This window comes from Calliopsis andreniformis, chromosome 7 (genome assembly GCF_051401765.1).
Source record: "Calliopsis andreniformis isolate RMS-2024a chromosome 7, iyCalAndr_principal, whole genome shotgun sequence".
Taxonomy (NCBI): Eukaryota; Metazoa; Arthropoda; class Insecta; order Hymenoptera; family Andrenidae; genus Calliopsis; species Calliopsis andreniformis.
In genome coordinates, this window is record NC_135068.1 from 11,484,807 (window position 1) to 11,498,350 (window position 13,544).

Here is a 13,544-nt window from a genome sequence, read left to right on the forward strand (position 1 = left end):
GTTCCACGACTTAGTAAGAGATTTCCGATCGCTCGGCACGCTCGTCTTGTTGCGTCACTCTTAACAAGAGAGGCTTTCCTGTCCCTTAAAAATGGGTCAACGTCGTTTCGTTGTCTGTTCACCGTTGCCAAATCGATAATTCGGGAAGCTCGTCGACACTCGTCGAAAAATGCGCGCCCTCGAACAACGGGGAGCGTTTGAAAGGAATTTTCAAGCGGCAAATCGTTTCGTCCATCGTTTCGCAAACGAGCAATTGCCAGAGGGCTCAAACATCGAAGGGGCGAGTGGATCGCTCGACGCGTCGTTCCAGGCACCGACGTTCCGAGCGCTGTAAATAATCAATTATCCAAATCAGTCCCTACGCGTCGAACACGAAGCTGAACTCTTTAACCGCTCCCCGCGCGGAGGGGCGACGCTTTCATCCCCCGATTCACCCCTAAACACCCGACGAAATTCAATCCCCGCGTTTTCGTGAACCGAGAAAATTACTACGCAATGATTCGCGCGAAAATAATTTTCCAGGTGCCTCGATTGGCGTCACAAACGCAGAGAAAGCTGCCCCGTCTGCGATCCTTTAAGCCGCGGGAAAAATTTCATCGAGTCCTGCATTGGCGCGTTCGTTAATATTTGCAAAATCAGTTTGGGTGCAGGGCGGAGGGGGATCAGGGAGAATTCTGGAGCCCATCGTGTCCAATTAAACGTCAATGAATCCAGAGCAGCGCGTTCGCCGATCAAATAATCGGACGATTTATTCGCTGCTGCCCGACGCGTAGTGTTTTGCATATCGCCGCGCAAGGTATCGCTATCAATCGATGCTGCAGATTGGAACAGCGTATTTATGGCAGACGGAAGCATGGCGAGCAGGAAGAGCTGGCCTCCTTATTCCTCTTGGAGCCTCCTGAGGAAGAGGCGCCATGTATTCCCGTGCACGCGTCCCCTGCATATTTACCATGTGCTCCCAAAGCACATAGATCATCTCGATTTCGTATTGCGGTCTAGGTCAAGTATGGTCGATTTCATGGCTTTGCATACAATGTTTTATTCAGGTTTACTGGAAATCGGTTTCAGGGGTGTTTTGGAGGAGTCTTCTGGGGGGGACCTGTGGCCGCGAGAATTGGAACTGGCTGGGATCTAACCTAGGCTAGGGTAGCTGTATTCTGAAGGGACTGTTTTAGACTTGTCAGAAAAATTAGGGGATGAGTGATTTGGGGATGAAGAATTGTGGAAGGTTAAACTGTTGAGATATTCTGAAAGAAGATTCTAGAGAGAAGAGACTGGGCTTGTTTCAGAGGGCAACGTGTGAAGGTTTTTACCCCTGCATTGAAATTTTCTGGAGACCTCTTTATATTTGAGTGTGAGAGGAAGAAAGGGTGGATTTTTTAATAAATGTTTTTCAAGTTCATATGTATGTACGGAGCTTAATAAATTTTTTCAGCAGTCGATTTTCAGGTGAAATTGAAGGTGGGAGCCTCCCCTTTATAGCGAGCCTTTAGAAATTGATGTACGATTTTTTTTCACCGAGTTATCGCAGTTTAAATGCAAAATGTACCTAGGGTGCCACTTCATTCTAGGGTTTCTTTGGTAACACTTGATTCAAACTGCGATAACTCGGCGAAAAAAAATCGTGGATTACTGGACAAGGTCTCGTTCGAAAGGGGAGGGCTTCAGCTTTGATATCACCCCAAAAGAGATCGCGAAAAAAATTTATCACCATCTTGGCAATCCTCTGAAGTTGGAAAAGATTGGGGTGCAAACTATCCTCTGTTTCTTGGCAAATCCTGGGGTGGAGAATTTTTTTCGGCAAAGTCCAATTCAGGAATGTCAAAGTAGAGACTCTGCCCCATAAAATGAGACCAGGCTCACCTCTCTACGATTTTTTTTGGCCGAGAGGCAGTAGCTCAAAAATTGACTACTTTTTCGGGGTCTGGATCACTGCGTGATTCAGACGCTGGAGGCTCACTTTTCATTCAGAGATCGATATCTCGGCGAAAAAAAATCGCAGAGCACTCGCCGTGGTCTCATTCGATAGGGAAGGGATCCGCCCTCAATATTCTATCAAAAAAGATTGCGAAAAAAATTCATCGAGTGCCTGGTAGTCGTCCGAAGTCAAGAAACATTCGGGGAAGACCACCCTCTCTTCTTCGGCAGGTCGTGGAGTGGAGAATTTTTTTCGGCCAAGTTCAATCAAGAGGTCTTAAAGTAGAGGCTTTGCCCCATAAGATGAGACCAGGCTCATCCGTCTACGATTTTTTTTGACCGAGATACAGCAGCTCAAAGATTGACTACTTTTTCGAGGTCTCGATCACTGCGTGATTCAGCGGCTTTAGGCTCACTTTTCATTCAGACCTCGATATCTCGGCGAAAAAAAATCGCAGAGCACTCGCCGTGGTCTCATTCGACAGGGGAGGCTTCTAGCTTGCATATTCCATGAAGAAAGATCGCGAAAAAAATTCTTCAAGTGACTGGTGGTCATCCAAAGTTAGGTAACATTCGCGAAAATACCAGCTTCCATTTCTCGGCGTGTCACGGACTGGGGAATTTTTTTCGACCAAGATCAACTAAGGGATGTTAAAGTAGAGGCTTTGCTCTTTTGAATGAGACTAGGCTGATCACCCTGCGATTTTTTTTGACGGAGATACAGCAGCCCAAAGATTGACTACTTTTTCGGGCTCTGGATCACTGCACGATTCCGAAGCCAGCAGCTCACTTTTCACTCAGAGGGCCATAAGTCGGCAAAATAAAATCATAAATCACTCGTTCTTGTCTCATTCGAATGGGGAGGGATTCCCCTTGAAGTTCCCCCTAAAAGATTTCGCAAGAAAAATTTATCAAATCCCTGAGCGTTGTCTGAAGTTGGAAAACATTCGGACGAAAAACCACCCTCTCTGTTCCAGCGTGTCGTAAAGTGCAGAATTTTTTTCCTACAAATCCAACTCAGAGATGTTAAAGCAGAGCCTCAGCCCCTTAGAATGAGCCCAGGCTCGGCCTCCTGCGATTTTTTTCAACAGAGTTACAGTACCTCAAACATTACTAATTTTCCTGCCTAAAATTAGTGATTATTTAATTTTCTTCCAAAGTGTTTGCAAAGTTTGCCACAAAGTTATTTCTGGAGACCTAACCCAACCCTTCCCCTCGCGAAGATGCTCCCTCGGCCGACTCATCCCTTCATCGATACCCATCCCAGACCAGAATGCCCGCTTAACTGACTCTTCCATTTATCGAACAGCGATCCCTACAAACTCGAAAACTTCGCAGACTATTGTTCCATCGAAGCAATTTCCTGCTTTCGATTCAAGGCAAATCCTCGGGGCGGAAATAGCGATACAGTCGGTCGGGATTCGCCGAACGGGCCGCAAGAAGCTCGTAAAGAATAATTTACAGCCGCGGGCGGTAATCCATAGCGCATCGTTGTCGGATCCATCGGCTCGTCCTAATCCCGATTAGAATGGGCCCTGGTAATTTCGGGGGCGGTTACACGCTCACGCCGATAGCCAGAGACCGCTGCACCGACCATAATCGAGCTTGTTTTGATTACAGGCTTTCTAAACGCCAACACGGATTCGCACTTACGCTCACCAGCGAATTACGGCCTGATGGACCAGATCGCGGCGCTGCACTGGGTGCAGGAGAACATTGCCTACTTCGGGGGCGACCCAGGGAACGTGACGCTGATCGGGCACGGGACTGGGGCTGCCTGCGTCAACTTTCTGATGACCAGCCACGCTGTGCCTGACGGTGAGTGCATCGTGTTCCTTCTTGTCTTTTCTGGTTTTTCTTTTTTATTTAGTTGGTCTTCTGAAGGGAGTACATGATCGAGGTAATGGGAGTTTGAGGGGATTTGGAGTTTGTTGGTATAGAGGGGGTGTTTGGGGATAGGTGCTAGGGATCATGGGGGGTGGTTCTATGTGTGAAAGTAAGAGGAAAGAGAAGAATATTAAATATGTCTGAGTAGGGATTTAATGTAGTAAGAGTGATGTGTCTGATGAGAGGCTGACTGATTCTACTTACTTTACTGCGTCTGGTATGTGACTGACTTATTCTACTTAGTTTACTGTGTATACCGTATGCTTGATTTATTTTACTTAATCTAGTACGGCCGACTTTTCTACTTACAGTGGTGTGATTGACTTACGATTGACTTATTCTACTTACTGAACTATGCCTGACTTTAGACTGATTTATTCTACTATCTTTGCTGTGTCTGACGTAAACTTGAGTTATTTCACTCACTTCACTGTGTCTGGCTTAAGACTGACTTATTCTACTGGCGTCTCGCTGTCTCGTTCATTGTTTATTACAATGATTTTATCTTCTCTGACTTGTGACTGATTTTACTTATTTCTCTTTAACTCTCAACAACTTGAAATCGAAACTTGGACCGTAATTTCGTCTATCTTCGTTCTCGTCTTATAGTTGTGCCAGAGAGGCAAAGACTTTCCCACGCTAAGGGGAGTAAATACGTGCGCGAACTTCGATGCAGAGATCAAAAGAATTTCTTCTAACGACAAAGAAGCCGCAACTCTTTAATCGAGTTACAGGTAATTCACCCCCTCTGAGCGTGTCGGGACCAGGCGAGTATTTTATTTCTGTCGCGCACCGACCCTCGGAATAATTAACGCCGGGTCACGCTAACCCTTTTAACAGCCGAGTCTAGAAATAACTGACGGAATATTCAAGATTAAAGCGTTGGACGTGAACAAGTGGCGAAACAACAGGGGCTAGATAGAACTCAAAGATCGTCGATTTCTGACAGGGCGTCTCAACCCCATAAGACTGTAGAAAATTTTCCATTGCTGTTTAACCCCTTGTCCATACTTCGTTGAGTCCCCCTCGTGCACTTTTTATAGTAACTTCGCTGCCGATTACGCGATAACGCGTGATGAGAATTTTTCACAATTAACCGAGCACGCGTCTTCGCGTGAGGAGTCTATGTTCCTTCAATGGGAGCTCTGTTGCTGGCAGTTTGGGGTAGACGCACGTATCAGATCGGCAGCGAAGGTGATACCATTACGAAAACTTACCCTATGTTTTCTTGAACCTCTTTCTCTAATTTCAAGATAATTTTTCACTCAAATTTATTTCCCACCCCTCGTTTCATCCCCCTCCACCTTATCGCAGGGTGCATAAATTTCTCTGAAACACGACGCGAGCGTATCGCGAGGCGAAATTAATAATCAAACCTGGCTGAAAATCGCTCCTCAAGTCCTTCCTTTATAATGGTCGCGTGAGCGGAAGCTGGTCGTGGGGGGTTTCAGCGCACAGAAGACAGATCGATCCTAGGGGGTGCAGAAAAACAACAAAGTAGCCTACCCCAGGGCACGAGCTTATCGCTGGCCCGACCGAGCAATAATTCACTACAGCTGGAGACTGCCAATGAGGATTACGTCAGCTGATCTGCAGCTAATTTAATGCACCCCTAAACCACCCCCTCACGCACCCTGCACCATCGCCACAGGTATAGATCGATATCGCGGTAATCGTTTTATCAATGTGAATTTAGTTAGGAGGAAGGGGCAATTAAATGGAACTCGACGTGGCGGAATTTGAATTAGGAGTCAAAGGGAAGGCAAAAGTCGAGGCAGGAGACGTGTTTCCTATTAAAACGATTCCCCTGCCAGGGATTGCCGTCATTCATCGACTGCTGCCGACGCAGATACCATCAGCGCAAATTACGCAGTGCATTTTGCGACACAAATGGCGGCGTGGCGTTCGCTGCTCGTGGTCTCATTAGACGAGCCTTCTGCTCGCCTCTACGCTCGGCCTGGCGACGAGCGCAACTTTTCTGGGACGCGAGGTGTCGTCCTTTTTCCGAGTGAATCGACCGCGGTTGAAAGTGACACTCGGGGAGTAAAACAATGGCAACGAGAATGAAATAATGGATAGTCGAATGCTAGAGGAATTCGAGTTCCCTGTTTCGTTTGAATTTGGCGCGGGAATTTAAGGGCAATGCACTCTAGCGATACTCTGACGCAATTTCGTTTCTACTGTTTTTCGTAGTTTTTCTAATTACAGATAATGAAGACAGATACATGTGTGAATTCATGACTGATTTACTCTACCATCCTTTTTATGTGTGACACAGGGTTGACTTACTCTACTTACTTCCCCATGTCTCCTTTCAGACTGACTTATTCTACTAGCTTTGGTATGCCTGCCATGTGGCTTACTTGCACTACTTACTTCACTATACCTGACTCGAGGCTGATTTATTCTACTAGCTTTAGTATGTCTGCCATGCGGCTGACTCGTACTACTTACTCCACTATATCCAACTCCAAGCTGATTTATCATACTACCTCTGCTATGCCTCATACATTTCTTCAATTTTCCTCAAAGAACAACGCCTGTGGTCACCCAAGCACCTAAGATAGTAAATATTTCCTTAAATAATGAATCCCTCCAATCGTTCGACACAAGTTGTGTCCAAAGCATCGCATAAATCCGCCCCTCTTAATCCTGCCCGAGCCCCTCGGAATTTATCAAGAGCTTTTGGCGGAACTTACATTCAGGAAGGTATCCGAAGCATTCGGTCGCAATTACTAAAATGCCTCCGCGAGACCTCCTTCAACCGTCTCTGATGGAATCTAATCCATCGAATTTAATCTACGCGGCACGGTTGATCCGAGCGGATAATGCCAGCGGTTAGGAACCCTCCGCGCGACAGGCGAAACAGAATCGGTATCAGCTGGGATCCATCAAAGGGACCTTTATTCATTCTTCCCATCTCCAGTCCTGCTTCTCCCTGGATCCTTGAATATCAGCAGCCTCGAGAAGCTCTGAGTCTGCTGGATGCAGCCGTGAATTTATCAGCCGATAAAGTCTGCCTCGTACGTTCCATGTCGCCACACATTTTTTCGCGATATTCCTCGACGCTGAGGGGTCGCTCGAATTCCTGACAAAGACGATCGGTGTACGAGGTGTTTCGTAATATGTCTGTTGGTCGTGTGCTTGGAAGCAGTGGGAAGAGTCGTACAGGTGGATCTTGGTGGGTTGAACCCTTTGTAAGACTAAGATAAGTTGAAGAGGCATCAACTTTATTTGAAGCTTGAAAGGATATTTCAAGCTTCAAGATTGAAAGGATATTAAGGCAGTAGTTGATATAATAAGTCAACTAACTTGACTGATTTGAATGTGCCTAGATTAAGTAGAAACTTGAAGGGATGTTTCAAGACTTAGGATTGAGTTATTGTTCTGTTTTCTATTGAGTTTGTGTTGAAACTAATTTATTCTTCTGATTTCTCTTGAACTTGCGTCAAGAGGCGAGGAAGAGTTGAGAAAACGTCAACTTCACATAACACGCCTACATTGGTCAAGTTGCCATCTCTTGCATCAACCCTCTCGAATTCAAGTACCCTGACTAACCTGGACAAGGCTTTAGGCATGCAACCAACCCCCGAAGTGAAACACCCTGAAACACCCTGTAGAAACGTCGATACGTCTATGGAGCCTGGTCTCTGAAACGTGTCAGTCCCTTCGTCGGGGCTCTCGACTCTGCACAGAGGAAAAAGCTGCACCGCGAGGAAAGAGTCTCTGGGGTGGCTTAAAACTCGGCCCCCGTTCGTCCGGCTGAAGGCGCGGATGAAATCGCTCCCCTAACGAGGTCATTTCGCGGCGCGCTTCTGACCGTGAAAGGAATCCTCGCGTCGTCGCCGACAAAACGATTTCTTTCTTGGTCGAGTGGCGGCTCGAGCGAAGAGCACTCGTGCCGCGGGCAACGAGCGTATTCAATAAAACATGAGGGCCGCGGAATCGATGTAATCAGTCCAGTTTCGCTTGCCTCGATTAATCCATCGCCCGCGGGGATTGTTCCTGACGAGTGCAGTCTGCCCTCCGCGAAGTGAACGCTGCTAGTGATAACAGGATGTGTGCGTAGATGTTCGAGTGCCTGAGATGTCCGTCTCGGAAGGAATAGGGAATTTTTATCGAAATTGGGTTGGGATCAGAAGATTTGCAAATTTCGAGTTTCTTAGATGCAGAATTTCCTAGATTCAGAAGCTACTGGATTCAGAATCCCCTGGAATCTCTCTAGATTTAGGATCCCCTCAGGCTTCGAGCTCTAATGGATTTCAAGTTTCTCTAGGCTTCGAGTTCTCCTAGATTTCAAGCTTCTCTAAGCTTCGAGCTCCCCTGGGCTTAAAGTTTCCCTAGGCTTCGAACTCCCCTAGGACTCTAGCTTCCCTAGGCTTCGAGTTTCCCCTGGATTTTAAGATTCCTCTGGGTTTCGATTTTCCCTTAGGTCTCGAAGTCTCCTAGGCTTTAAATTCCCCTAGATTTCTAGTTCTTCTAGCTCGAGGTCCACTAGGCTTCGAACTCCCCTAGGACTCGAGCTTCCCTAGGCTTCAATTTCCCCTGGATTTCGATTTTCCCCTAGGTCTCGAATTCTCCTAGGCTATAAATTCCCCTGGATTTCTAGTTCTAGGTCCTAGAGGACCTCGAGCTTCCCTAGACTTCCAGTTGCCCCTGCATTTCAAGATTCCCTGGGTTTTGATTTTCCCCTAGGTCTCAAATTCTCCTAGGCTATAAATTCCCCTAAATTTCGAGTTTCCCCTAGACTTCTACTTTCTCTAGACTTTTACTTTCCCTAAATTTCCAGTTTCTCTTAGACTTCTACTTTCCCTAGATTTCTACTTTCCCCAAATTTCCAGTCTCCCCTAGACTTCCACTTTCCCTAGCTTCCAAGTTTCTCTTGGCTTTTCGAGTACACGCACACAGCCCCAGAAATAAGCTGAGCTCGCCCATCGAAGCCTGGAACGTACAGGTGCGGAGAAGCCAGCAAAGAAAGGGGCATAGAACAACACGAAGTTAACGACGCGACTAGAACAAGGGCGATCGTTGGGAAAAGTTGGACGCTGTATCGCGACGGCCCGCGGGCACTTTTACACAGGAAAAGGCGAGAGGATGGAAGTCGCTGAGGAAACGACGGATCGATATTACTCTATAACGTTCGGCTGCCCATTACCGTGGCTGCAGGATGACGTATACCTACCTGCGCACCCCCGAACGCAGCCCTCGCTGCAACTCGCTCTGCATACGCCAGCAGTCTCGTCCCTTTAAAGTCGTTAACGAGTTCTTCCCTCAGAGGACAAGACACGAGCACCGTGGATCTCTGTTCGTCATATCCCCTTCATTCCCTTCTCCACTTCCTCTCTCTGGGCCCAAAGTTATTATTCCCTCTCAAGCTTCCACCCTTCAAACGGCTGGTCTCTCCCTCGTTCACGCAGGGTGAAGGGGAAACAGAAGCAAACGCTTGATGCTTCCTGGAACCGCGAATATTTGGCCCACAGATTGTATTTATAACTTCAGGCAAAGAGGAAAAAGTTGTTCGAGTGCCCCCTTAATTTAAATATCGACCGCGTAAACATCCCTGCCAGCGACACGGGCAGAGGGGTCGTAAGCCGCTTGGAACTTATAAATATTACCAGCGAGTGTAAACTTCTGCTGCCCCTCCCTCTCCGCGCACACCCCCTCGACTTTCGATTCCCCGCTGTTTCAGCCAGCGAGTTCCTGGAGGGGAACGTCGTTACCCTATATAGGACTGCGAAGGCTATTACGTTTGATAAATTATGGGGGTAGAACACTTCTTTATGTACGAGTAATGAAAGCAGGGACAAGTGGAGTGAAATTAAAAATCGTGTGGAGTTCTCTGATTTACATTTCTCGGTGGATATGTTAATTTCAAAGGCGAAGCACTTCGAAAAGTGTGGAATAGGGTTTGCACGGTTGCTGGTGATTTTTTGTTGTGCCTTGATTTCGAAATAAATCGCTGGACAGAGGTCGAAGGGGGCGGAAGTTTTACATAAATTCAGTTTAATTGGTGTGGCCCTCAAAGCAGAGGCAACTCTTAAGTGACGGATGTTCCAGCGCCATCTTGCCTGCTACCCAACGGGACATATGCATATTAATAGGTGAGCTGACAGGTTAATTTTCCCATGACTGGATATTGAGCAGCTGCAGCCAGTAACACTGCCTTGACGCGCTGATATTACCTAAACAGAATCACTAGTCCTACGAGTTAATGAAAACTGTCACCTTTCCTGCGAGCTGAAAAACGCTCTCGCAGTTTCCTGAATTGAAAGATCATTCGAAAAGCTGGTTCAGGGGAATTCAGTGTTCTAGAGAGACAGGAGGGGTCTGATCGAAATATCAACTAGGTGAAAACCAATTTCCTCGGTCACGGCAGGAGTCTGATATGATATTGTCATTAAGGGTCAGGCGAGAGAAATGTGCGCTAATGAAGGCAAACTGTCAGTCATTGTTGGTCAGCCTATAGACAGTGACACGACAATAGGGTGTAGTCTAAACTGTTCAGACGTGGACTTACTTCTTAATAAGTAGTGACAGTGTTAGTGAAGACGAAGGGTTCGTTTACAGAGTTGTTAGAGAGAAATAAGGGGAGAAGCCAGACCTAACCCAAACCTAACCTAGAACTCAAAATAAAATATATAATTGGAACAAAAATATATTACTAATCCAGACCTAACACAGATTTGAGAACAAAATATATGATTGAAATAAAAATATATGATCAACCCAGATCTAAGTTGCACCTAACTCAGTCCTAACACAACTTTCAGAGCAGAAATATGTGGCCAATCAAGGGCTAACTTGTGCCTAACCCAGCCTCACTTGGACCTAACCCAGACCTAACCCAGAGTTCAGAAGAAAAGTATATGGCTACTAGTGCTTTACCAATCAGAAGTTGAAACAATTCCATTACCGATTGCCTCGGCGTTCACCAAACCGGAAATAGCTAGAGAGTAAAGTCTCCGAGAGCGATCCAGCTCCCAATACGAAGATTAACGACTCCCAAGTTTCCGATTAAACAAGTAACCAAGGAAAACCCTGCAACTCCCTTTTGTCTCGAGCTACGAGACAACGTTATCACGATTCAGCAACAAAGCCAGCCAAGATCGCGATAACCACGCGGTGGAAAATACTTGGTGTATCAAAGTTGTCTCAGGAGAAAGCCATGAAAAATCTGTTCTTGAAACACACCGCCATCGGAGCTGCTTTCAGTCAGATAATGATGAATCTTCGTCAACCTTCACGATGGGATTACTTCTCGCGAGTGAAGACTGTCTTCTCAATACGAAGATTAACGACGTCTGGGATTTAAGTAACTCGGGAGTAGAATTACCGATGATAGCCGTGAACCTGGGAGCTCTGTCAGTTCTGTAACCAGCACTGCTCATTTATTTAAGATCTGGCGCGTCGGTTGCATCGTGGAACCAAAATTTATTCAATTTTAGGGTTCCATCATAGTTTGGTGGAGTCCTGAGCAGAATGTTGGCAACAGGAATCAAGATAATAGTGGTTAGGACGAGTGCAGGCTAGGTCTGAGCTCAGGCTAGGCCTTGTTCTATGTTAGGGGTGGGTTAGGTCTGGGTTTGGCCTGGAATCAAGTTAATTCTGGACTCAAATTAGGCCCAGACACAAGTTAGGTCTGGGTCCAAGTTAGGTCTAGGGTCCAAGTTAGGCGTGGATCCAAGTCAGGCCTGGATCCAAATTAGATCTAGATCCAGGCTATCTCCAGATCCAAGTGAAGTCTAGGTCCAGTTTATGTCTGAGTTTAAGTTAAGTGTGGATCCAAGTTAGGTCTGGGTCCATTTTAGTTCTGGGTCCAAATTAGGTCTGGGTCCAAGTTAGGTGTGGACCCAAGTCAGGCCTGGATCCAAATTATATCTAGATCCAAGCTATTTCCAGATCCAAGTGAAGTCTAGGTCCAGTTTATGTCTGAGTCCAAGTTAAGTGTGGATCCAAGTTAGGTCTGAGTCCAAATTTCACCTGAGTCCAGACTAGGTTCTGCTCCAGACCAAGTCTGAGTCCAGCCTTGCCCCAGGTCAGGTTCAACTCAGAGTCAGCTCTGGGTTCAGAGCTGGTAACTCGTCCTGCTATATCTCAGGCACAGAATTACAATGATAGCCACGACCCTGTGACCCTGGTCAGTTCCATAACCACCACTGCCCCTCTATTCAAACTTCGCATCGATCGTGCCCTGGCTCCGAAATTCGTTCAATTTTCGGCTCCGCCCATTCGCAATCCAGCCACAATCACAGTAGACAGTTGGCAACAGGGGTCGAGGCAAAGGTTACAAATTTCCGCAGGCGTTTAGAATTCTGCCCCGAAACTGCGAGCAGCACCTTCGTGCCAGCGAGTCGAATGAATTTGCGTCACCGAGGACAGCCCGACTTCCGATTAAGTCCACCTTGGCTCGCGCACTTGATCCCTCGCGATAATGACCCAGCGGAAGTGGCTGTGCTTAGCCTCCCCTGGGACTCGTATTTCGTCCTCTGTGCTCGTTTTTCTGTCGCACTCCAGCGTTTTCGCCCGCAAGCGCGGCTAATTAGTGATATATGAATTTGAAAAGGAGAAGGAGGACATTTCGTGGGGTTCGTACGCTAAATAGCATAATTTCGTGTGTTGTTCACGGCGCGTTTTAAATGTTGCAGGACTGCTCTTTCACCGCAGCGTTCTAATGTCTGGCAGCGCGCTTTCTCCGTGGGCACTGGTGAGAGGAGCGGCAAATTACGCTCTGCAAGTTGCCGAACATCTAAATTGCTCGTGGGTGAGTACCGACAAGAGTGCATGACATTAAGGCTTGTATCTCGGTGACAACCTCGAACTGAATAATCCTCTGAACGGGTGAAAAGGGAACAGTTCGTGTGGGTGGCATGTGTGCCGCCTGGTTTTCAGATTTTTTAATCCCAGGGAATTTTCGTACCGCGAATATTTAACGCCTGATCGAGAAGGAATGTGAGGTTTGAAAGGAAATTCGTGGGGCGATGTAGTCAGCGAGGAAGGACTTTTCTGAAAACGCTGGGGCATTAAAATGTCGAATGTCAGGCGCTATTTTCATTACCGTGTCGCTTGCAGTATAATTCTATTCGACGGGAGGATGTTTTCGTATCGTGCGTTACTCATGTTAAAACGCAACAACCCCCAGCGGGGGAATCGCGCGATGTCCAGAGCGCATATTAGCTTAATTGAAACGCATCGTTAATATAATTGGTAGTGCGTAACTAACGGACGTAAAAACACCGTTTCCACCAGTTTCATTTGATAGTTTAATTTATGTTCGACCGCGTTACGCTTCCCCGTTAATGTTTCGTCGCTGTCGGAACACTTTGATATTTTGTTGAATTGCGGGTGGCCGCGATTTTTTCTGCGATCGTGAACTTTTTCCCTTTTAATAGACGTGAATTTTAAAAATTGAGTGTCAGAGAAAATTGCTAGTGATTGAGGAGGACGTGGATTAAATATTAGCAGTGAATGTCTGACAAATGAGCGGTCTGTACTACTTAAATTAGGTAGTAATAATAGATTTCTGACGAATTAGCAATCTGTACTACTTATATTAGATACTAATAAGGCATGCCTGATCAATGGCCGATCTATACTACTTGAATTAGATATTAATATTGTATGTCTGATGAATGAGCGATCTATACTACTTGGATTAGATACTAATAACGAATGCCTTATTAATAACCGAACTGTGCTACTTATATTAGATACTAATATGGAATGCCTGATAAATGACCGAT

The 13,544-nt window shown here is 46.4% G+C and overlaps 1 protein-coding gene across 1 annotated transcript in view; it reads left to right on the forward strand.

Moving 5' to 3' along the window:
• Nlg3 (Neuroligin 3) overlaps positions 1-13,544 on the forward strand; it is a 220,963-nt gene that overhangs the window by 192,868 nt on the left and 14,551 nt on the right. Inside the window, exons 3-4 of the mRNA XM_076382684.1 lie at positions 3,538-3,735; positions 12,450-12,565. Of these exons, the coding sequence (XP_076238799.1) occupies positions 3,538-3,735; positions 12,450-12,565 (314 nt within the window). The remainder of the gene's footprint in view (positions 1-3,537; positions 3,736-12,449; positions 12,566-13,544) is intronic.